Genomic DNA, 24,943 nt, shown 5'->3' on the forward strand with positions numbered 1-24,943 from the left:
ACCCCGAAGGAGAGGATTTATTCGGAGAGAATGCCACTAAAGCAATGCAGCTTCTTCAGTGGTCAGGATAGATTCTCTTCTGCTAGTTTTGTTATACTGTCACGGATCCTTGTTCCAGTCCTATCTTCTATCAATATTCACTATTCTGGGACACTGCAGGTCATGCTCAGCTGTAATCGTGTGTTCAGGTGGAGGTGCTGGGCACTTTACCCGTAGCCCTTCACTCTGTGTGAACCCGGCGGCTCTTCAGCCGAGTTACCCGATAATGGGACACGGCTGGCGGACTATTCTGCGTCTTATACCCCTGTCGAGCCGTAGGCAAAGTCCTGACCCGAGCCTGGCAGAACAACCGCAAGACGACCGAATACCACAATGAGTAATTTCGGAAATACACCACGAAGCACCTGAAATTCGAGCCAGTTGCAGCTACCAGGAAAAACCACCGGAATTCGGTCTCCTGTCAGAAAATCCGAAGCTGACTAAGCCAACAATGACAAACCTGTAGCAGCAAACCGTGTCCCCTCCCACCATTGTTTGCATGCCCGTCGCAAATCACACTCCGACGCTTTTTCACGCAAGCTGTATGAAGACGTCAAGGACTGGATTGAACAATATGACAGTGTCGCCCGCCACATTGGGTGGACAGACAACCAGCTCCTGCAGAATTTATACTTTTTCGTGGAGGAAACTGCCGGCGCTGGTCTGAGAACCATGGATCCTCCTTAACGTCATGGGAAGTTTGCAAGATCGAGCTGAAGCGCACATTCGTCAGCCAACGTCAACGAGAGAGAGCCGCATTCTTGATTCTGTCCAGGACACGGCCCCAACGAGAGCGCCACCGCACTCGTGGAGGGTGTTTTGCGCTCGATCGAGCGCCCACGCCCACGCCGACCTTGATGCTTCAGAAGACAAGAACCTAAGATTCCATGCCCCTCACGTGAGGGACAACACCTTCGGCAGCCTTGTCCGCAACCCCCAACAACAGTCGAAGTGTTCATATCACCAAGGCTTCCAACATGGAATGTGCACTGCATGCCCGAGCCTGCCACTATGAATAACTTCCCGGCGTCTCGACACTCGAGTTGTCCAGCTACTACTTCGACGCCAGCCTCCCAGGCATCCACGACATCATCCACGACGTTGTCTGGGAGGAGATCAGGAAGCTACTTCCTGCCATCAGTCGCCCGACTTTTATTTTGATTGCTGAGAGTGTTTCGGAACAAGTTTGACAGGTATTTCAACCGAGACTTCTGCGAGCGAAGCGGCATCTGACAAACCAAGGGCAACTTACGCCACAATGGCACGACGACCGCCACCGGCTGCCCCTTAGTATTCAATGCCAATTCAGTGAGACACTCTAATGCCGAAGCATTCCCGACATCGTGTGTAGGTCTGTGCTCAACAATGTACACCGAGGAAAACTTAGGCGATGCGAATGTGCGACCGAAAACCACTTTGCTACCACTGCATGAAGCCGACCATGTCTACCAATGCAGCCCGTACCAATGAATTGGTCTGCGAGGGTTTGTGCCAAATGACCCTCGATCACGTCTCGAGGGGCGACCACGGGAGATTAAGGATTACCTTCGGCGACCTTTGTCCCTGATGCCGAAGGTGCTGAATCGAAGATTCTGAATCCCCGATTACCCCGAAGCTCCTCATGTCCATCACCTCAACAAGAGGTAAGCACGACAAAGCAGGTGAGCGGCGATGCAGTGACAGTGGATTTGGTGTCGGTTGTCGTCCAAGGACAATACCTAAAAATTTGCTGACACCAATTTTCTGTGTCCACTCCACGAAGCACACAATTTCCAACTTTGAGGGAGAATGCCCCTGAGTGACTTGAAGGAATAAAATGGTTGGTTGCTCTCAAAAGTGAACTGCAAGCATCACCAGACTTGGATAGCAAACAAAATTGTTGCCAGCTATCAAGTCAACGGTACAGCAAAAGGCGCAGCCACGTAAGCAATACATGCCCGAGCTTGCTGCATTGATGCCGAAAACTACCAGGAAAATTTTCGGATTAGAAGCCAGCCCTGTAGCTTCAGTGCATCAGACGTCAGTGGCCGCACGTGACGTCTGATTACAAGACAGCATCAGTCGGTCAAAGTTGCCACTCGACCAAACTGAACACCGACGTGCCAGGAGCGTCATCCGACAACAAGGTCCACAGGTACTACGACTAAACGGCTGACACGAGACTGTCGCAGAAAGAACTCGTTATGGAACCATTTCCTAAGAATCAATAATTATGTAATCAAGTGGAAATAAACATATTTGATACACTAACCAGATAAACATATTTCCGCTTGCCTTCATGCCTTGAGAGTCTACACACCGAGAATTATGTCCACTGCACGCTCTGGACCTTGCGAGGACACTCTCATCTCTGACCCTTCAATATTAATTAAGGGGTCATACCAAACTGGCAGACTTCTTGCAAGGGGCTGCACTAGTTCAACCTTTCCTGAACATCTGGTGCATCCGAAAACCAACTCCAGTGATGTGAAAATGTTATTTATTAATTTATTCCTTCTAGGGGCCTTCGTAGACATTGCAGAGAGGATACTTAAAACTACACACATGATAATAGCATTAAAGCACACTGCTGTAACTTGTTAATTGGAAAAACAAACACACCTCTGAGCATATAGTTTATTAGTATGTGTTGATGCATTGTTATATAGCATGACACTTCCTATATGTATGACACAATAGACCCTTTGCAGAACCTTATCAAGCAACACAACTGTCACCATTTTTATCGGCGTAAAGCACACGAATGGGCCCCAGTTCACGTCGAACGCTAATGCAGCATTCGAGTCCAATAGGTGCTGAGCCGAATTCACAGGGATGGCGGACATAACATTCTTAGTGAAAAGACGGTGAGAGTGCAGGCGAGCTGGTGGTAGCTAATCATGTCGTATTACACCTGAGACTGCGGTGGAAGAATCGGAAGAACTTTCAGTAGAAGGAACAGACACAGAGAACGTCTCAAAATTTCCTCCACCGCAGTCTCAGGTGTAATACGACATGATAACATTCTTGTCGAACAAATGCCCAAAGTCTGAAAGCCTGGGGTAATTACAGTAGTAGCTACTGTAATTTGTTTCATCAGAATTTGGCAGACGGCAAAGGCTACGGTCTCGGTGAGTCAATACACACATTGGAGAGAGGCACATGACAACATATCACCAGAGTGCTCGTCTGCACAGATTTGTCACACACCTTCGCTCCGTCTCTCTGATTGGCTCGAGGGGGCTGTGGCGGTTGGCCTTTTCTAAGTTACAGTGATGCGAAGTATAGACAGCCCACACTTTTAAAAAGAGTCTATTGAAGAGACCGAAAGGAATGGTAGTCAACATTTTTCAACAAGACTGCTCTCCAGGCAAGGGATGAACACAAATGTGAATCATCTTATGCAGGTAATTAGAACAATTAAATAATTGACCGACTAATACAATGCACTCTTGATGGAAAAGAGTATAGCTGCAATAAATCCTACAAAACAGAAAAAATGCGCAGTTAATCTATGCATGCACCAAAACACTTATTCTTATAGCAAGCCGAATAGCTTTGAAGCAGGTGCCTGCAACGATTTATTCTTCCCCGTACTCAATAAAACGCCATCCTCGTAGCTGAAAATAAGGGTGCACTTCGCACTCACACACACAAAAAAAAAAAAAGGAAGCAAAGCGATCGAATGTAGAATCGTGGATTAGCACAAAAGAATCGCAGGAGCTTCCTCGCTAAAAGTTGCTATGGTTGTTCGGTGACGGAGGGCTGAAACAACTTCCCTTAGGCCCTAATGCGACGTATACATTTCGCGTAGATTCTCAGATATTTCAAGGTTCAAACAAAGCTAAGAGAATGCGAAAATTTCATGTTAAAAGCACTCAAAGTTCTATCGGTCCTCGGACACATCCCGGAATCCGAGCACCGGTACGGCGATACAGAGCTGATGCTGTCTCACAGGCGTTAATATCCAGATGATCCAGAGCGATCTTGCGCAAAAAACGGTATAAAGTCTCATTCCTTCATATTTTCACATTATACCTGCGTCAGCGAGCACGAAGAAGCCCGAAGTCGTCGGAAAGCAGCTGCACATCACGGCTACCGCGCACCGAACAAACTCGCATCCGCCAGCTCTGGGCGCTGCCATCTTACCTGTGACGTCACGGCTCTTGGGAGGTCACGTGACGAGTGGTCACATTTGCGTAAAATATGGCGGCAACCGGGGGGGTGCCACTTCCGAACTTCCGGTTTATCACTCTAAGCCCCTCTACCTCGTTGAAAAAAACTAACAATAAATAAAAAGGAAAAGAGACTCTTGAAGACTGCGCAAGGCAATCGCTATTGCAATCAGCTTCCGTTGGGCTCGGTTGAATGGTCGTTGAAATTCCAGAGGTTTCGGAAATCTCTTCTTTTTTTTTTACGTTTTAGCCGTTTTAGTGGATATTTTAGATATCTCCCTTACGAATACCGTGTTCAAGAATAGCAATCGATGACTGAGAGCTGGGAGACGCTGCGTCTTGCCAACGCCCGTGAGTTCGGAACCGCCCATGCACGACTCGTGCAAACGCCGGTAAGCAACTTTCTTTTGTTTCTGCGAAGTGGGTTGGTGTTTCAAACTTTGTCGTGTATACCGTGTACTTGCTAAGCTATGCTTCATTCTAACTATGCTTCTGCCCTGTGTTATTTCGTTATTTGAAAAGAGCGTAACTTCTTCAAAACCTGTGGCTCGCTCTGCAGTGTGAGAAAGATTCCCATGCGGCGGAACCGTGGGCATGTTCTGGGCGCCGTCGTGCGGCGCTCGTCCGACGACGCTTGTGCGGAGCATTCAAGTGCCGTCTGACGGCAGTTCAAGCATTCAGTCGCCGTCCCAAAGTGTTAATCACAGGTCATGCTAGTTCTGACGTCTTGTCCTAACAGCCGCTCGCCACCGATTTGTTTCATAAAGCGGGAGCGAGAAAAACGTTACAAGAGCGAGCATGCAGCATGATTTTTTGCATAAGCTAATGCCTGTGCCGTAGAGACGCGCGGTCTGTTCGTCATATTTCCGAGGGTAAAAGCGCTAAAAACAACGGACAAACAACGACCTGTGTTGTTTGTTTTTTTTTTTTACTTGTCCGTTGTTTTTAGAGCTTTTACCCTCGGAAATTAGGTCTCTTCGCGTTTACCGAACCTGCACACTTTTTACGTTTACGATTGTGTGATGCAAAAAATAAAAGGAGTTAAGGTGTCACGTTTTTTAGTAGTGGCAAAAGCCCTTACAAAAATCAGCGCAGCTAGAAAAAGCAAAAACATGAAAAAAGGCGGAAAAAATTAACTAATGTCAAACCTGAATATTTGATGGAGTTCAAACACTACCACCGTACCAACTTGCCCAGTTATTCTTTCTGTCAAAGAATAATAGCCAACAGTAATAAACAAATAAATGCCAACTATTAATTGGTTACAAAGTCGTAATTGGTGCAGTGCAGCCTTACGCTACTCTACTCTTTTGATGATATCAGTCAATGTGTAAACGTATAGGGCAGTTCAGAGCAACCACTTATGCCCGACCCATTATATTGAGTTTTTTCTTTATATAAAAGTTATATGAAAAAAAAATGCACTTCCTAAATTAAGCCGCACCACTGTATGTACAATAGCGTGTAACGTTTATGTATGTTCTCATCAAAAGAAAAGGATGCATTAAAAAAAGGCCAATCATTTTGTTTCCTCTCTGTTAGAGCTTCTTTCACGTACATGCAAAATGTGGGTGTCTACGTCTAAAAGAGTGGAATTGACATTTCCTGCAGGGCTGGAAGGCCTGACTCAGTTTGGCTAGCAGCTTGAAACCTATGGGAACCTGGGGAACTGAACCACAAGTGTGAGAGTGACACCCGCCTTGCACTTCCTGAGCGATGGCACCACGAGGAAGGGGGAGCTGCCCTAAAGTGAATGCAATAGCAGGTGGGTCGTTTCAGTGAACCCCTATACAGATGATACCAAGCAGAAAATTATTAATAAATGTGTTATTAAAAACATGGAATGTGAATGGCACGGACAAGAAGGAGGAGATCAACACAGCGCTGTGTTGTGTTCATATCCTCCGTTCCCATATTGTTCATGATTTCTTTTCAATAATTGGCTACTAACTAGTCCAATCATCAGCAATAGTCAATAAAAGTATGCTGCTATTTATTAGTATGCATTAACACCGTGCTTGCAGTTGAATCCTACAGTCATTTATTAATAAACAAAAACGAGGGTGCAAGCTAGCTAAACAGGCTAAACACATAATTTACTAAAGACGGATTCTCTGAAGGATGACACAAACGCAGAGAAGTATCAAACACAGCTGAGTATTAATGGGCAAAAAATGAATAGGCGACCCAAAAAAGAAAACGTAGGGGAAGACATGAAGTCAGTCTTTACAATTTTTCTTCTGCTTGCCACCACTTTACAAAGGGAATTCCTTCCTGGGCCCTGCAGCGTTTTACTCTTCACAACCCCTGACATACCCAAGGACAGTAAACATAAAAAGCAACCTACTAACATTTGGGTAAATGTGATTGAACAAACAACAAGGAATGCCTTGAGCTTTCAACCAAGGAAATAAAAATTATGCACAACATTAAGATTAAAAAAAAAAAAAACAGACGGACGCATCACACCTGTTTCTAACAAAAATATAGGCCACGAAGCTTCTTCCACTCGATGGCAAAACACAGGGAAGGCACTAATAGATTTCTAGGTTTCATCATTGTTAGTGATTCTTTCAGTATACACTTGTGGTCACTCTCTTTAGTCAAAATTATTTCAGTAGTCTTCTATAAGGCCACACAATTATTACATTAGATCACTTGTTTTGACACAGCTGAATACAGATCCTTATTTTTCTGCAACATTTATACTAAGTTCAATCGGTCCTTAATGCAGGGTTTTGTAGCGTGGAGTGTTCTATGAGTCGAGCGAGAATTTCTAGCGGTCCTTGGAACATGTCGTGCTGTGGACTTATGTATTACTGGCTTTTCTTTGTTACTTTGTGGGATATAGAAAGCGGTATTGAATTTATTGCAGGTCCCAGCTGCACCAAGCGAGTAGACTCACCGTCAAAGACCGCAAGCCGCTATCTTCAAGCCGCGCAGAGTGTTCTATGAGGTGAGCAATCATGTTTGGCAGTCTTTGGTACATGCAGTGCTGGGGGTTTATGTAAAACTGACCTTGTCCGTTTGAACCAGTTTTACTTCAGAAAAAAGTGGACCTCTATAGTGCGATGGTGCACGGCTGCATGCAGATGCACCCGGTATTTATTATATTTATATATACATAAATACAAAGCTTTCTATTTTAATTCAAACAAAGTAAAAAAAAAAAAAAAAACGGCGTGAGTGTTACTTGGATGTTGACTTCAATGTGTGTTTGTGGGGCTCAGAGGACATTACATAAGGGGAAAACCTTTAGCAGTATGTTATTCAAAACTAATTAACCAACATTTTTAATAATGGTCTTATGGGGTATGTTTCAATTGTAGTTTCAAAGGCAGTGAATATTAAAGACTAACACAATTGACACAATTTGCGAATGGCAACAAGTTTCGAAATATTCAGTGATAAAAATCTGCCTTTTCGTCTCCGAATTCCAAAATCTTGCGCGCAGAAGGCCTCAGGATGTCGTGCGGACCTGGTTGCTTCGGACGCACCTTTACTATCCTGGAAGTATGACGCCGATGCTTCCGCCAAGGACACACTGTCGAGATAGTGACGACGTACCCGGTATGACTAGGGGACTCTTCTGCCCATTATTAACGGCACGAAATCTTGAGCTCAAGCTGAGCACGGTTTTTGCATCCGACATTAAAAATGCAAACGTTGGACAATGAATGCCTCCAAGCCGCTTGGCTTGCTGTGAATGGTTTAAATAGAGATAGCCTTTAATATTGACCGGCTTTTAACACTGCAGTTGCAACATGGTCCATAAAGCCATGAATTACAAAGCTAACAGATTTTGGTCAATTAGTCAACGTACTGTGACAGTTATCCCCTTTACTAATGCCCGCCGAGTCCCACGAACACGCAGTGAAGACGTCGACAGAACTCTCACGGCCTTTTTTTTAAATTTTGTTAGCTTTCAAATAGAATGCTGTGCAGAGTGTATACACGTAAAACGACTTGTAGAATGTAATCATGCACATAATTGTTACAAAACTTTGCTTTTCACCCAATTAAGTATTGCATTTGTCATTGCAACCTTCCAAACATAAGCAAAGCTTCCAGTTTGGTACTCAAAGTGTATTCTATTCGGCAATAAATCAACGGACTACTACTTGGTTCGCCTGTGGCTTCATTGTGAAAATAATAGGCATCTGCGAATCATGAATTTTGGCTTAAAATGAATAATAATTTGAGCTTAATAACTTTTCAGTTGAATGTCACATAGTTTCTGCACCTCTCTCCAAGCCCGTGAATTCTGGGTCCGTTTACATGAAGTCATCCAGCAGCCGCTGGTTACCTTTTGGGCCACCGAGATTGCTCTTCTCTTGACGCAGACAGCTCATTGTATATTTTGTCAGAACACCTTTGTCTGTCACGGATTCGAGGGGTACTTTGAGGTGCAAACGGCACAATGTATCATAGATAGCTGTAGAAATATATTATCACGAGCACCTTTTAATGTGTAATCACCCCCTCCACCGTTGAAAACCGCAGCCGTCAACCTCGACACGCTGCATGCTGGATTTTTGCTCCACCGGTTGGTGTTTGGACGGGGGAGTTTATATGGCCGGCGACTGTACTTAAAATGTAGCTCTTGAAAATTAATATTTACAGCTACACGCGAAACATTTTTATGTTGGCTGTTTTCTGTAACCTTTATCTTTGGGTTTTTCAGTGTAGAGGAGGAGGCAAAAAAAATTAACAGTGGCCAAGGGACAAATATTAGCATGTACCATTACGGTCAGTCGCAGCCCTATACGGTTCATAAATGCAGGGTGGCGAGGTGAGAAGGGTGCTCTGTGGCAAACATAGTTTGTAGCACCTAAGCTCCCCGCCTTCTGTCGGTGTTTGTCCCTTTTTTTTACAACTTGACTTCACTTGGCTATGTTCGCTGATACCGAAAAGAACCCATTATCGCACCCAATGAACGCTGGCGACCGATGACACCGCCTGACAAAGCGTGTCTGCCCAAACGTCCCTACTTTTTGCCTTCTTCTTCTAGACATATTGTTTCTCATCTGTGCATTTGTTGGTGGCCTCTTACCCATAAAATAACCTCAATTGTACACAGGAAGACTGCTGTCAGCAGAAAGAAAACCGGCCGCTGTAGAAGTTAAAAGTGAGATCAAAGCAAAAAATCACTCATTGCCAAAATAAACCAGTGATGCGTCGGATTTTTGAGTGGCTTTTTTTTTATCTCCAAACCTGTCAGCTGATTTCTAACAATAAATGTAACAAGGTACATAAGTCTAGCAGCGTATCATAATACATCGCAAAAGTATTTCACTACTGAAACACAAATAGATTTCGGAAATGCATTTCGGTACAGAAATAGAGATGCTCACAAGTGCCCCTACGATTACATCGCAATGCTTGCATATTGTGATGTTGCCCCGCTTGTAATTCTTCATTCGCTTTACATTGCGGCAGACGCCGGTTACTTGTTCCAACATAAGCACTGTATGCCTGTGTGGAGGCTGATGCTCATGGCCTTAACTGCAGCGAATAATAGCAGTTGACAAGAGCAAACATGTTTTGGCCTTCTACATTAAAATATGTTTTGCTTTATCCTTTTACCTAACGCAGGACGAGAACACCCCACCGGCACCATGTGTCCTCTACAACAAGCAAGACCTGGACGATCCAGACTTTCTTCACCTTGTTGAGGATCGTGAGCGCTTGTTTTCCGTTTTTAATGCAGAAGAGGGGCTGTGCATGTTGTTGGCAGCATATTGGCTTTTCAGCATCCAGTACGAATGCAAGGCCTCCAACACACTGGTTGCTCTGGAGAGGATTTTCCTTGGCTTGAGCGACGCCAATCCAAGGACAGTCGTAATTAAATTTTTGAACAAAGTTTGCAGAAAGGTATGTGGTTGAAGAGACGTTTTTTGAGCCGTTTTTAAAGTGTATAATCCACTTTTCTCGCCAGTATTATCAGGTTAATTTTTATTTTTATTCCAGAACGAATGATAGAAGGTTTTATGGAGGCATGTTTTATTTTTCTTTCTTTAAATGTTGGGCACTTTCTGTGATAACTAATGCTGACCTCCTGTAGACGAGGTGCTTAGAATTTAGCTGTACGAGTTCCTTATCCATAGTCGTCTTCCAGAACTCTATAAATTTCTTTGTACGTGAGCAAGAGGATAGCGTCTTCTACTGAAACGTTTGCTTATTTGCAAACTGCTGCTGGGGTGGCCCAGCATCCACTGGGCCACCCCAGCAGGTGCCCATTTCATGCCAAGCACCCTTTATCAAGGGTGTTAGCAAGCACCCTTTGTGAAGGGTGCTTGCCTGAACGCCATAAGGGTGTCAGTCCAGGGACAAACTGATTTACACCTTTAAGTGTGAAAAAACCTTTACTGTGTACTCAAGGCTTCTCTTTCCCATTAGTGCCAGCAAGCTTGTGTAAAGTGGAAAATATTGTAACTGAACAGTAGAGAGTTTTAGTAGATCGCTCCCATGACTCCGATAACGATACCCGATACTCCGCCACCGCCTCCCTTGCGCATGCATGGTATCGTTATCGGGACTATCGGAGGTATTGGAACGATCTACTAAAACTCTCTATTGTTGCACTGTCCCTTCACCTAAAGTTACTTCTTTTTATTTTTTTTTACTGCTGCACTACCGGGGGATCTTAATGGTGGGACAACACACCATCCCTGAACCTACGACGACTGGAATGGTGGTCGCAACCAGCGTCGTAAGACTTAGTACTCAAAAAGTCCAATAAATATTGAGCAGCCTTGCAGCAGCTTCGCGTGTCATTACTATGTAAGAGTTTCTGGGGTTGAGTTATAAAACATGACCTCCCGAAACTCTTGACAGTCTTCTGAGGAACACTGAGGTAGTCTGTGATAAATTATGTATTAAGTGTATAACTACAGCCACATTCGGCCAGTGACTGGCCGGAAGTCAATGGCCAGTGGCTGGCCGAAAGTGACTGGCCAAAGGTGAATGGCAAGTCACTGGCCTAAAGTGAATGGCTAGTCACTGGCCAAATGTGAATGGCCAGTCATTGGCTAAAGGTGAATGGCCAGTCTCTGACCTAAAGTGAATGGCCAGCCACTGGACAAAGGTGAATGGCCAGTCACTGGCCTAAAGTGAATGGCAAGTCACCAGACGAGGACGAAAACACTTCTATTGCCGAGCACTTTGGCCAAGCTTGGGCCATCGAAAATCTGGTTGGCCATAGTACACTTGCCAGCGATGGCCCATTCACAACGTGCTGCTTGGGAGCGGTGCATAGGCGGGGGGGGAGTGAGTTTTGCTGCCTTCTGCAACCGCGGCAGCGCCTCGGTATCGGCGAAGCCAATGATAGGCAGATATTTTATCTGGGTAGCGGATCAAGAGCGCGTTGGGCGCCTTCTCTAAACTCCGGCAGTTTCATCTTATGTTGTACCGCAGCAAAGGCTGGAAGCGCGAGCTCATAGCGTTGACAGCTGCCCTTACTGCACAAGAGCTTGTGCCGCCGAGATCTGCCCCAGAGCAAGGAGCTCGCGCTTACAGCCTTTCCTGCGGTACAACATAAGGTGAAACATCAGCTCACAAGACCGCTCACCGATGAGCAGCGCCCCCACGGAAAATGGGAGAAGTTCTCCTCTCACGCGCGCTCTTTTGTTTTCGGAAAGACATCGGCAGGCCGCACCAACAAGGGGGATCGAGTGGCCGTGACAATACACTGTTCGAGCCGGAATGCTTATGCAGTCAATGAGAAACAAGATGCCACCCGTGAGGGGGCCCTGCTTGCACTTTTGTTCCGAGTCGTAATGCTTCGCAGCCTAGCTTAAACGGTTTGCATTTTTGCCCGGTTAGCCTTGCCATAAACATAGTGCTAAAAAGCTTTTTTCAGAAACAGCAACTTATCACAAACATATAAAGTGCTAATTTTAGGTGCCATACCAAAACTCCGACAGCACACGCTTAATGTGGTGTTTCTTCAGCCCAGGCACCACAGCCATAAAAAAAAAAAAAAAAGAAAATGTACTTGTCATGTCTATCTCTTTCCGTCTAATCTGAAACGTCAATTTCTGAAATACCAGACTTGCCTGCCATAGGCTTTGGGTAAGTTGTTTTGATGCATAAGCAAATGCTTCAGACCAAAAAAAAGTGTCCTCGTATCAAACTGCTTCATCCATTCTCTCGCGGTCTATAAAAGACCCCGAGAGAATTGAATGCCGCTCGAACTGTCTTTTAGGTAGACCACTCTGCAACCAAAGGGACTTGCCTTGTCTACTTCATTTGGCAAGTTACAAAGTATGACAAAACATTGCAAGCGGATACACACAAGTATATTTCACAGATCTGACTAGAGACAAAGCTCGTAGTAGCCTCAACAGCTGCCAGGCTTCAAGTTTGAGCAGGTAGACCCTGGTAGGCAGCACATACTTGCAGAGGCGGCCACATCTCAGATTTTCAGCGCTACACAGCTTGTCCTCTGCTGTCAAAGCTTCCTCCGTCCTCGGGGTCGGAGTCTTGGGGCTCAAGGGGGAGGCTCCAAAATAGAGCTATGCGAGCCCGGATGGTGCAGAAAGTCAAATGATGTTGCTGTGCCCAGTACCTTTGCAACCACCGGAACCTGCTTTTGAGCATCCTATTCACTGCCCTACAACAGAATCTTAAGCAATTCTTTTTGTTAAGCTTGACCTCGGGACAGCACAGCATCCATTGGGGTTGCGAGGAATTGGTGGGCAAGCATGGCTTCAGGGTTTTGTCGCTGTCACCTGAACACAACAGTGGTAAAGTATCTGACATGAATGTTTCATAACCTTTTCAGTTCTCCAAAAGCACATCAAGACTAGATAGGCATTATATATGCTAGTGCAGCCTCTACTTGGAGCTAGTAGTTACATAGCATCCTAAAAAGCTTAAAATGTAAAAATAAAAATAGTTGAAAAAAAATGGAGGTATTCCACTTGCCTTGCACAATACCCAAAATTATGCCTTCAAAGCAAAGATGTGCAGTGGCAATTGAATTTATAATCTCTTTATTTTCCTTTATATACAAAGGTGGGAGATAGGGCATATAATGTCGAATGTCAAGCTGCATGGCTTGCAGCTTGACGAGGCGCCCTAGCCCGTGTGGCAGAAAAGCAGCAGAAACGTTTCAGACAACACAAGCAAAAAACAAGATACTACACCAGTTTGAACCTGCAATCGTAAAGTGAAAACGTACACAACGTGCTGCGGCTGAACAATTTCCAGATGTTGAGACCCGAGACATTTCGATGATGCACATGCAATCACGAGTAAGCTTGAATGCGTGCGATCCCGCACGACAGTCATCACGTTGAATGAGGCGCCCATTTTCTACCGAGAGCTCTCGATCGTGCGGTCGCATTGAGAAAATGTTCCATTCAGTCTGTATTAGAACACAGCGTATCGAGCACTTACCGACAACACCGCTGAATTCGCATCGCTGAACTTCTTGGTTGTTGACTTTTCGTCTTCCTTTTCCACGCGAAGCCAACCCACCTTGAGCCCCGGGTTATCGATTATCGCCTCTGTAACATCCAAAGAACGCGACTCACAGCACACCGACGCACGGCGATGTCTTCGTCGCAGCAAAATGTGCCGCCAGCAACGCAGAAGCTGAGAGCACTTGCTGCTCGGCTGTCAGCATATCGGACCCCTAACGACTCCACCAAAGCTTCCACGGCAACTGTCAGCACCAACGGGTGTCGGGCAGTATTCCCCGATAACGTCCCTGACGAACCTTGGACCGAATATATAAAAAACGTAGCGATGGTGCGTGAAAGCTCGATTTGGCTCGCCCCATCCGCGAGCGTGAACGTCGCCATCTTCATTGACTTTGACAACTTTGGCTGCCTGACTATTACAAAGTTATCTCCATCGCCAAACTCAATCGTGACGACATTTTGACGTCACGGCAAACTTTATTATTTCACTAGCATAGCTCGAACTCCATCGAAATCCCTAGGAAAAAGATCTCAATCGCAACGTCACATCACGTGACCAAAAGGGCAGCCAATCAGCGACCCATTGAGTAAACATACATCGTTGAGTTTGCGATCTAGCATAGACAGACCGATGTGCCAAAGAGGCATTTTGAGACACTTGCTCGACGTATAGGCTGACGCGCAAGTCTCCACTCTAGAGAGGTTTTGAATGACTCTGGTCGGACCAGCTTCCGACACGCTACAGTGCCGGAGTCGACCAACAATCTCATCCGAATCGGGGCCGGAAATGAGTTGTCGAGCATGCATCTACACAAGATAGTGCTGCCGGCATCCTGCCCCGGTCGCCAAGCCGCTGCCTGCGAATGCTTCCGTGTTCCAATTACGACTGTTGCATGTCTTTTTGATACGGCTGAGGTTTGTTTTGGGGAGTCATTCCTTGTACTAATGTACTTCCTTGTACTAACCCTTAAATAAAAAAACAAAACAAAAAAACCTGCAGTTTTTTTGCCACAATGTGCGGAGAACTGAAAGCGATAGCTGTCGTTGCGCGTAGTAACCCACTTGTAAGCATGTCTACTCTTTATTTACTCTATGACACAAAAAAAGGAAGAGTCAACGTCCCTGCCTAACACTAAATTGATACAGGTTCCTTTACAAGGGTTGCTTGACATCTGACAGTATACAAGCAAACCGGATTCTACGGTGAGGATCGTGTAGCGGCGTCCCGGCCGTCCCTCGTAGAAGATACTGCCACCCGGCAAGAGTCAAGTGCGAACGCTTTGCGTGACGCCACGAAACGGCGCACACGCGAGCGCACCTGACGGGGTTTTGTGCCTGCCGCAACACCGATGCCGCAAATGTAACTATAGGGAGTTTTCGTAGATCGTTTTCGCTGGCCCGCAGCGCTTTCCGCAACCCGCTACGATACCCGAATCTCAACAGTCAAAGCTATCCGCGCGCAGACACAATAGCGGCTTCTTCGTTGCGGAGGGTTTAGCGGAGGGGTAACGCGATCTACGAAAACTCCCTTAAACAGCCGTTGCTGTAAAGGAAGAGCTAATGGGCCGAGGAACTTAGGGGGGGGGGGGGGGGGAGGGGGGGGGGGGAGACGAGAGTGCGCGGCAACGTGAGAACGCCGAGCTCTGGTTGGAATGATTAGTAAGTAGACCTAAAGCTATAATTGCCTTTGTCTCCACTGCACTCGCCGAACGCGATCGAATAGGAATCTGTCGAGACCAGTGGCATATTGCCGACGCAACAGTCGAGCGCCTCGAAAACACTCGACTATGGAGAATTCCCCTCATAATCAGAAACATACGAAAATCGCTGGGAGCAAGGTGTAGAGCTTCTCCTACCTGTCGGTGACAGGTAGGGAAGTTCCTTCTCTGTCTCGACTTTAGCAGAGCGAACCAGAAGAGGCGGTCTCCTCCCCAGCGTTCGCCTTTTGCTTCGCTGAAGCTGAAAGAGGTTGGAGGGCTGTCGTCGACCATAGCTTAAAACAATTTTCGCCAATAAATATTTAAAGAAGTGTCTCCGGAGCAGTCGGAGTATTGTCGAGATGTGCAATCACAACTGTAAAAATTTCTGATAGTTTTTTCTTTCTTTTTAATAATGCGGGTACAACAATATATTTCTTTGTCTCTGGAGGAAGCAGCCGTCACTGCCATGCCATCGGAACGCAGTGGGTGAAGATGACACCTTCATGCGTCCAGAACTTGACCACCACCGTCTCTTCTGCATTGGCAGTAGCGCGAAACTTTGGTGGCAGGGAGTCGCACTGCTCTCATTGTTGCGAATGCCATTTAGTTTTGGGATTGAAATACAGCATTCATATGTCGTGCATTGTGACACTTTATGAACTGAAACCATAATTCATATGACTATCACGTGACAAAATCACCTGGAGGAAAGCATTCGCAGAAAACGAATAACACACTCCTCCCCGAAGGTGAACGTCGCCCAAAAAAACAAAAAACCCTGAAAATAAAAAAAAAAGTTTTTTTTAGTGGGTTAGGACAGGCATTTTTCAAAATAAATGCTCGTCGAGAAAAAAAAATGTTTGTCCAATATTTATGTTACAATAGTAATTTTTCGATTTGCGGGCGAAGCCGAAATTGTATCCATGTGGGATGATGATGATAGAGTACATGTACCCAAGTAGTGTGCGCTCTCAGGTCCAGCGAACTCGGAGCCCACAATATACTCGTTTCACGAGAACACCCGCAATTAAAAAAAAAAAAGTCCGGCATTTCGGGGAGCATTACGAATTTCTCTATTTATGTAGAATGAGTAATATATATGTAGGTACATTTTAATTTTGATATATGTTATCTAAGCAAGACGCATACACGTTTCAAATGCGAAAAGCACCACTTCTTCCTCCGACAATCAAATCTCGTAAGAACTACTTCGCACGGCGTATAAACAATATGCTTGTATCAGTCAGCGAGGCATCCGGTTCAGCGGCTAGGAAGCAAGTGCTTCGTCTTTATTGTCGTCTCTCACTCAGTGTGGCGGTGGCGCTAGTATCAAGACTGTTACATCTCCCTTTCTTTGGACTATGAAAAACCAACAAGAATTGCATACGAAAATAAACAAAATACACAAAACACGAAATATAAAAAGCAATAACTCAAAAGCCCGTTAAGCTTGATGCTGGAAGTTCTGATCGTAGTTTAGCTTTTGGGGTCGCCGCACAGTTCGGGTTGATGTCCGAGCAAGACATGGTCTAAGTTCACTAGCCCGATCATCCTCTGTTCTCGCGGCGGAGTTGACTGCAGCTGGGGAGCTGGTCGGAGTTCTCGTTGAAGTAGCGACTGTGGTTGGGATGGCTGGATCATCATGCTGCACTGTTGGGGTCAATGCAGCCGGTGCAGCTTGAATGCTGGTCAGGGCACAGGCTGGGGAATCTTCCAGATGCTCCTCAAAGTGATCGGAACTCTGCAGGTCTTCATTCGTCGGTCGCAGGTGTTCTCTGTTGCGTCGATATTCCCGGCCATCCTGCGTGACAACCAGTGAAGAACGAGGCGCCACGTTCCTTAACACTTGGCCCTTTGTGACCCACTGTCCTTTGTCCCTCAGACGTACCACGTCACCTTCCCGTAGTGGCTTCAAAGAACATCCTTTAGTGTTATCCTGTGTGTGTTTTCTGGCTGGTTTTGGAACTGCTGGCGTGAAGTCAGGAAGACGGGACCTAATGCGGCGTCCCATTAGAAGCTCGCACCGGCCATCCTCCAGGGGTGTAGACCTGTAACCAAGCAATCCCAGCCAGAAGTCTTCATTAGCTTCAGCAGTTTTCCGCAGTATTCGTTTTACCACTTGCACACCCTTTTCTGCAAGTCCGTTGGAACGTGGAAAATGCGGACTGAACGTGGTGTGCTTAAAATCATACTTCAAAGCGAAACTCTGGAACTGACGTGACGAGAACTGTGGACCTTTGTCGCTGCACACCTCTAGAGGTATTCCGTGTCTAGCAAACATGCTGCTTAATGTCCAAATAACAGTTTCTGATGTTGCCTCTCTGAGCCTCTCTACCTCTGGGAAGTTGGAAAAGGCATCATAGGCAACTAGGTACGTGTTCCCCGCCTGCTCAAAGAGGTCAACACCAACACGCGTCCATGGTAAGCCTGGAACCTCACGCATCATTAGTGGCTCGTTCGGTTGCTTGTACGCAAACTGTTGACAGATTGAACACCGGTGAATCATTCTCGTGATATCTTCGTTAATGCCGGGCCAGAAAACTAGCTGTCTTGCTCGTGCTTTACACTTATTGATACCAAGATGGCCATCGTGTATCCTCTCGAGTATTCGCTGGCGCATGGTCTCTGGGATGACCACCTTTACGCCCTTAAACAAAACTCCAGATACTTCTGTTAATTCCCCGGTGAAAGGTTTGTACTGTCCATGAATAGGGAGGTTTGCTCGGAGACAGTTAATTACGTTCGTGAGGACAGTGTCCCGAGCAGTTTCACGCACGAGCTGAATCTTAGTTACTTCGCTTACAAGGGTGTGCTGAAGCTCCAATGCATGCACCTCAACATCGGTTAGTTCTGTGCCGCTTGGCTGCCCAGAGGGAAGTGCTCTCGAAAGGACGTCTGGAACCACCAACTCTCTGCCAGGGACGTACGTCAGCTGGAACTCATACTTCATGAGCCTCAAGAAGAAACGCTGCAAGCGCAGTGGCGTATCTCCTACACTTTTTTGTGCGATCGCAATCAGAGGCCTATGGTCAGTTTCCGCTATAACTCGCCGTCCGTACACAAAGTGGTGGAATTTTTCAAGACCATAAGTGACTCCAAGAGCCTCTTTTTCAATTTGCGAATAGCGTGTTTCCGCACTAGACAAGACTCTTGAAGCGTAGGCCACTGGTTTCCATCCCTCAACATGTCGTTGTAAGAGCGCCGCGCCTATCCCATATTTTGAAGCATCCGAAGATACTTTGGTGGGTTTTGCCGGATCAAAGAGTGCTAGCACTGGGGTTGTAGATATGAGATTTTTCAAGTGTTCCCATTCCATTTGGTGTGCGTCAGGCCACTCGAACACTAAGCCGTCTTTAATAACTCCGCGCATTAACGTTGTCCTCAAGGACAAGTTAGGCAAAAATTTACCAAAGTAGTTTGTAAATCCCAATAATCTTTGCACTTCTTTCTTACTTACTGGTTGTGGAAAATTGTGAATGCTCTTAACGAGAGCTGGGCTTGGGGAGATACCGTTTTCATTAATAACGTCCCCCAAGAACTCAATTTCCTTGCGGGCGAGTTTGCACTTGCTCATGTTGAACGTGAGACCCTCTTGACTGGCTCTCTGCAGTACAGCGCGTAATCTGTCATTGTGCTCGGCCTGTGTTCTACCCCACACCAGGATGTCATCGATGTATACTCGAACTCCGGGTAAACCCTCAAGCATTTGAGACATGGTCTTCTGAAATACTTCTGATGCAGAAGCTATTCCAAACGGTAGCCGGAGGTACTGGTATCTTCCAAATGGAGTAGCAAATGTGCAGATTCTCGTGGTCTCATCATCTAACGGTATTTGGTGAAACCCGAAATTTGCATCAAGGGTTGAAAACCATCGTGCATCAGAGAGCTCTGCCTCAATGTCTTCCCTTTTGGGAAGTTGGTAATGCTCTCGCTTCACCCACTCGTTTATGTTCCGGGGATCCAGACATACCCTGAGCTGTCCGTCTTTTTTTAGCGCAATAACCAAAGGACTCACCCAGTCAGTTGGCTCATCCACTTTCCGGATAACGTTGGCGGCGGTTAAGCGCTGCAGCTCCCTCTCCAGTGGCTGCCGCAAAGCTTGAGGGACTCGCCGGGCTGCTTGCACCGTTGGCCTGGCTCCTTCCTTCAGCACCATGTGGTATGCCCGTTTCACACAACCTAACCCCTGGAACACCTCGGGGAATTCGGAGGTCACTGCGCTCAAGTTATCGCAGGAAACTGCCGAAACACGATTCACGAGTCCAAGGAGTTCACTGGCCTGGAGACCGAGAATAGGACCCCGCGACTTTTTTACAATGAAGAACTCGATGAGTTTTTTTGTGTTGTTGCACTCCACAGTCAAGGATGCTTTTCCTGCGTGTGCAATTATGCCGCCACTGTAACTGCGCAAAATTGCCGTGCTCCTTCGCAAATCCGCACTCCTGCCTGCTCGTTTCCACCACGACAGTGGCAACAAGTTTGCTTGGGCTCCGGTATCAATCTTCAGCATGATATCCTTATCAGCTACCTTCGCCGGTATCAGCCACTCTGCTTGATTACTTGCAGAAGTGCGTGCTTCCACCTCCAGAATTTCAAAGTCACTTCCGGCATCCGCGGCTTGATCGTCGTTTTCGTTAGTTATCGCGTTCACTCGTTGCTTCGGACAGCAAAACGCGGAATGGCCTCGGCGATGGCATTTCCTGCATTCTTTTCCTGTTGCTGGACAGCCTGTTCCTTTGTGAATGAATTTACACTTCTGACAGCGGTCAGGTCTAGGTGGTGCTTCCACTGGCACCGTCGAACGCCTTTTAGTTGTCTGGTGAATACTGAGGACGGACCCTTCTGGCTTGTCCCAAACTTTGTTTTGTTTTTCTGCTATTTTGTTCGCTTTACACATGTCCACTGCTCTGGTAAGCGATAAGTCCTGCTCTCGCAACAGTCTTTGACGTAGTTTCTTGTTCGATATACCGTACACTATCTGATCTCTGATCATGGAGTCTGCCAAACTGCCAAATTCGCAGGTCTTAGCCTTCAACAAAAGGTCTCTGTAGAATTGCTCAAACAGCTCACCTTCTGCCTGCTCTCGCATCCTGAATACGTAACGCTCGTACGTTTCATTCTTCTTGGGAGAAGAGTAGTTATGAAACATTTCCACCACGGCCTCGTAAGTTTGCTCCCCCTCGACGTTGAAGGTGTCGTAGACTTCCACGGCCTGCTCCCCGGCAACATGCAGCAACAACGCGATCTTCTGTCTCTCCTTCCTTTTGGCGGGTGGCTCCGTAGCTGTCATGAATATTTCGAACCGTTGCTTGAAACGCCTCCATTTCTCAGCAACGTTGCCTGAAAACTGGAGCGGCTCTGGCGGTTTCAGTCCTTCCATGGCTGAGGCTACCGCAGGGCTTGTGATGACGTTCGAACGACTTCTGACACCATGTATCAGTCAGCAAGGCATCCGGTTCAGCGGGTAGGAAGCAAGTGCTTCGTCTTTATTGTCCATTAAATCGCCCTTAAAATCGCCCTTAAATCGCCCTTAAATCGCCCTTAAAATCGCCATTTTAAGGGCGATTTTTGGAGCGCATGCTCAGAACGAGCTCACATTAATTAATAGACGGCTAAGAGAGTCAATCTTGATGGTGCGGAATGCACGTTGCAAAATAACTGTGGAAGCTAGCAGTCAGCACGTGCTCAGCAGTCGCGCCGGTTCCATATTCAGTGTTCGTGCGTATGGCGCGTGATTTGCTCGCTTTCCGAAGCGACGAACACGCGCGTGCTGGGCTGAGGAGATCTCACGCTGGGCTGAGGACTTGTAAATATTGGAATGGTGTCCGTTTCACCTTATATTGTACCGCAGCGAAGGCTAGAAGCGCGAGCTCATAGCGTTGACAGCTGTCCTTCATACACAAGAGCTCGTGCCGCCGACATGTTCCCTTGAGCGGGGAGCTCGCGCTTGTAGCCTTTCCTGCGGTACATCATAAGGTGAAATAGGGTATAGTTGTGTAAAACCTTATCATAATCATCTCACAGGCGTAGAATTTCTGTTTCGCCCCTAAATCGAAAAATTCGTATTGTAACATAAATATTGGCCCCCCAGTTTTTTTTACAAATATTTATTTTAGGATGTGCCTGTCCTAACCAGGTAGAAAAAAAAAAAGCTTTCCTAGGATCGGTGTATCTAGGTTCAATCTCTTTCTAAAGCGACAGTGAACCGAGGAGAAATACTCAACTATACAACTTTTCAACAAGGGCGCAGCAATCTTGAATGTCACCACTGGCATGTTAAAACATCGATCTGAGGTGCTATGTTTCGCTTTTTGCGCTCCCAGGAGACTTGGAAGAAGGAAGTGACGTCAACGACTAGAGCAAACGCAGATTGAATATTGACAAAAGAAAACAAAATCAACATCCAATCTGCATTTGCTGCGTTGTTGACGTCACTTCCTTCTCCCTAGCCTCCTGGGAGCGCAAAAAGCGAAACAAAAAAATGCGTGATTGTCACATTCTTGTTTTTCCTCATCTATATTTTCTCGCGTTTCCTAGGTTTGAATGTCCTATTATTTTTTCTCCCCGCATACCAGATATGGAACCCACGTGACTGAGAACGGTAGGAAACCAAAAACGTGTAGAGTCAGGTACAACATAAGAACGATAGTGCGAGGGGGAAAAGGACGCGCACTGGAAAGGCCGTTCTGGGAATGAGGCCGCCCTTCTCCACTTCAGCTTTCCTAATTTACGACCTTTTCCCCCTCGCACCGTCTTTTTTACACCCCGTGCGACGCGACTGGCGCGCCGCCGCGCGGCCGGTACCGAAGGTAAGCAGTGAGAACCCCAGAGAAAACGAAGCCGAAACCACGACGCGTACGTTGGTACGCAGTGAAACCGGAGCGGTGCGGTTGCGCTGGGTTCACAGCATGAAGTGCTGCCTGTGCTGCGTCATTAAGTGCTTCAATAGTTATGCGTCGCATGTCGTGAGGACAAAGTTTCACAGTTTTTCACCTCGCCGATGTTTTGTGGGACAGCGACAACGATGGACCCGTGCCGTGAACCCAAGAAATTTGGTCTCCCGCTCATGTCTGCCACTGTGTCTGCACGGCTGACATATTCTACACTGCCGCTTTGCGCTCTGCGTTTGTTTTCGTACCAGTAACGCCTACATGTGTCAGCGCCGATGGGACGAACTGAAATGCCATCCCACACTCGCGGGTATGCAGTGCCAATTTCGTTGGAGGAATGCCCTCCAAGGAAGTTTCGTCCCCGTCGTACGTGTCGATGATATTTCCGGACAAGTATGGCACGCAGTCTGTACTTCATGAAGAAAGATTTGAACGGTAAAAAAAAGGGACAAATATGAATCTAAAGAAAACAACAATGAAACTCGGAATCACTGGAGAATCGACGTTTGAGTATGCAAGTTTGTGTGGAGTGCTTTCTTTCTTGATCAGCCTCCTTTTGGATGTGGAAACGCTGACACCCCAAGTTCTCCCACGATGAGTGGTATTATCTTGACAGCCTTCGACGGTCAAAACCAGTTCCCATTTAGTTACGCTGCCAAAACTAAATTTCCACCTGGTTTCGCTATGCCAACTCTTTTTGGTATAATAAGTGTTGTGTCAAGTTACGGTCATGTCAAAGTATACCTGTGCGCCGAAAATCAGCACCTCACACAACAAGTTATTACACAACAGCTGGCCGCAAAAGACCTTGACGGCCAAACCGTGTGTTGGCCGACAACTTTGTTTTCTCGGCTTTGGAACTACCTTTCATAAAGTTGTTTCAATTGGAAGTACAGTCCACTAGTCTCTTTCTACCTGTAAAGTCTCCACTTCCCACGATCAGTGGTATTCTCTCGACAGCCCTTTCATGGACAAAACCGGTTCCCGTTGAGTTACGCCGCCTAAACCAAATTTCCACCTGGTTTCCCTATGGCACCTCTTTTTGGTATAATAAGTGCTGTGTCATGTTGCTGTCAAGTCCAAGCACCTGTGTGGCCAAATTTGCACTTTGCAGAGCCCGCTATAACACAACATTTTGGGTCCAGTATTGGATATTCCGTGCAGCTTTATTTCTTCATTCGTTAGAAACACAACTTTCACACCTGCTGTGCTAATGAAACATAGCACACTTCGTGCACAAACTTAGTGAGCATCTCACTCGCCTCCAAATATCATCGTTCCAGCAGTCCTACGTTTGCAGCGACGAGCGAAAAAAAATTTCCCACTCAGAGAAATTATGGTGGCGGCCGTCTTGCTTTTCGGAAAATTGCTCCAGCTCCTTTTTCGGTCGCAACTAGAGAAATTACCCCTAATGACGACTCAAACTCACTATATAAGAAGTGGAGAACAGCTAAATGCCGTTCTGCCCCAGCACTCATGCAACGTCACCCTCAACGTATCGGCACAAGAAGCAAAAGTTTCGTCCGTGCGCGCTTCCGCCGCTACAGCTTGGCATGCGAAAAGGCGCCGCAAGCTGCTGAACGCGCCTCACTGTCGAACGCCAGCTCCTCCGCCAGCGGCGCTGCGCGTGTTTTTCAAAGCGCCCCCTATAGTTCCCGCTCTGAGGTCCAGCGAACTCAGAGCGCACACTAGTGGGGTGCAAACGCTATCATCATCATCCCACAGGGGTACGATTCAGGTTTCGTCCTCAAATTTGAAAAATTCGTATTTTAACATAAATATTGCGCAAGCACTTTTTTTCTTCGAACATTTTTCTTGAGACATGCCTGTCATGCCCTATGCAGAAAACAATTTTTTTTCCCAGGTGCAGTGTTTCTTGAAATCTCTGAAACATTTGTGAGACCGCGTAGAACCACGAACGTTCGACGACATCATAACGATGTTGCGGTGTATTTACCTTACTTTCAATAGAATTCCGGTTATTGTGAGATAACGCTCATGCATCTGATGCCTCTGAGTGCTGACAAACCAGAAAGCAAGAAAAATGTATATATAACTTGTATTATTTTTTGTACAGTTACACTTCTTATTCCTTTGCCTAATACTACTGAAATGTAACTAAATTTCATTAGAAATTTGCATGACGTAACACTAATTAATTACTGTTGTGATCGGGTTCTGCTGTGTCACCTAGGCAGTATCAAGGGAGGAGGCAGCGCGGCATTCCTCCACCTTTCCAGTTCTCTTTTCCACCCACTCATGATTGTTCGCGACTGAAGTCATAGTTGTCCCCCTCTCCCTCTCTGTAACAACCCGTCTCCCCCGACTGATATGTATTGCGTTGTGTTCGAATCGTGTGGTAGTTGTCTCAAGCACTCGCTTTGTCTATCTTTTCTCTTCGTCTGTCTGGGCGCGACTACGGAAGTCGGTGGCGATGTAACAATTACCATTACAAATTACTTCAGAAAAGTAATGGCATTACTTTCAAATTACCTCTTCCTCTCGCTTTTGAAGTGGAAATGAAACACTCGTAAAACGTTTGTGTGTGTGTGCGTGTGAGCGTAATTTTCTAATTGAACGGTATATTCTTCTTACCGGCGAATAGAATACATAGTTCGTAGTATTAGGTAGTACAACCTGCTCCAGCGCTCGTGGCCAACTCTAGTGAAGCCTTTTCGATTCTTTGGTACCTTCACACGGCCAACAATGTCCACTTGCTTTTTTTTTCAATC

At 46.3% G+C, this 24,943-nt stretch overlaps 1 protein-coding gene across 1 annotated transcript; it reads right to left on the minus strand.

Moving 5' to 3' along the window:
- Nucleotides 1-16,765: 16,765 nt before the first annotated feature.
- LOC120839250 lies at nt 16,766-19,588 on the minus strand. Its single transcript, XM_040209509.3, has 2 exons — nt 19,337-19,588; nt 16,766-17,369 (listed from the first exon to the last, which is right to left on the minus strand). The coding sequence occupies exons 1-2, from the start codon at nt 19,351-19,353 to the stop codon at nt 16,766-16,768; spliced, it is 621 nt and encodes a 206-aa protein (XP_040065443.1). The 5' UTR covers nt 19,354-19,588.
- Between the last annotated feature and the right edge of the window lie 5,355 nt (nt 19,589-24,943).

The sequence above is a fragment of the Ixodes scapularis genome, unplaced genomic scaffold, assembly GCF_016920785.2.
Source record: "Ixodes scapularis isolate PalLabHiFi unplaced genomic scaffold, ASM1692078v2 ptg005657l_1__unscaffolded, whole genome shotgun sequence".
Taxonomy (NCBI): domain Eukaryota; kingdom Metazoa; phylum Arthropoda; class Arachnida; order Ixodida; family Ixodidae; genus Ixodes; species Ixodes scapularis.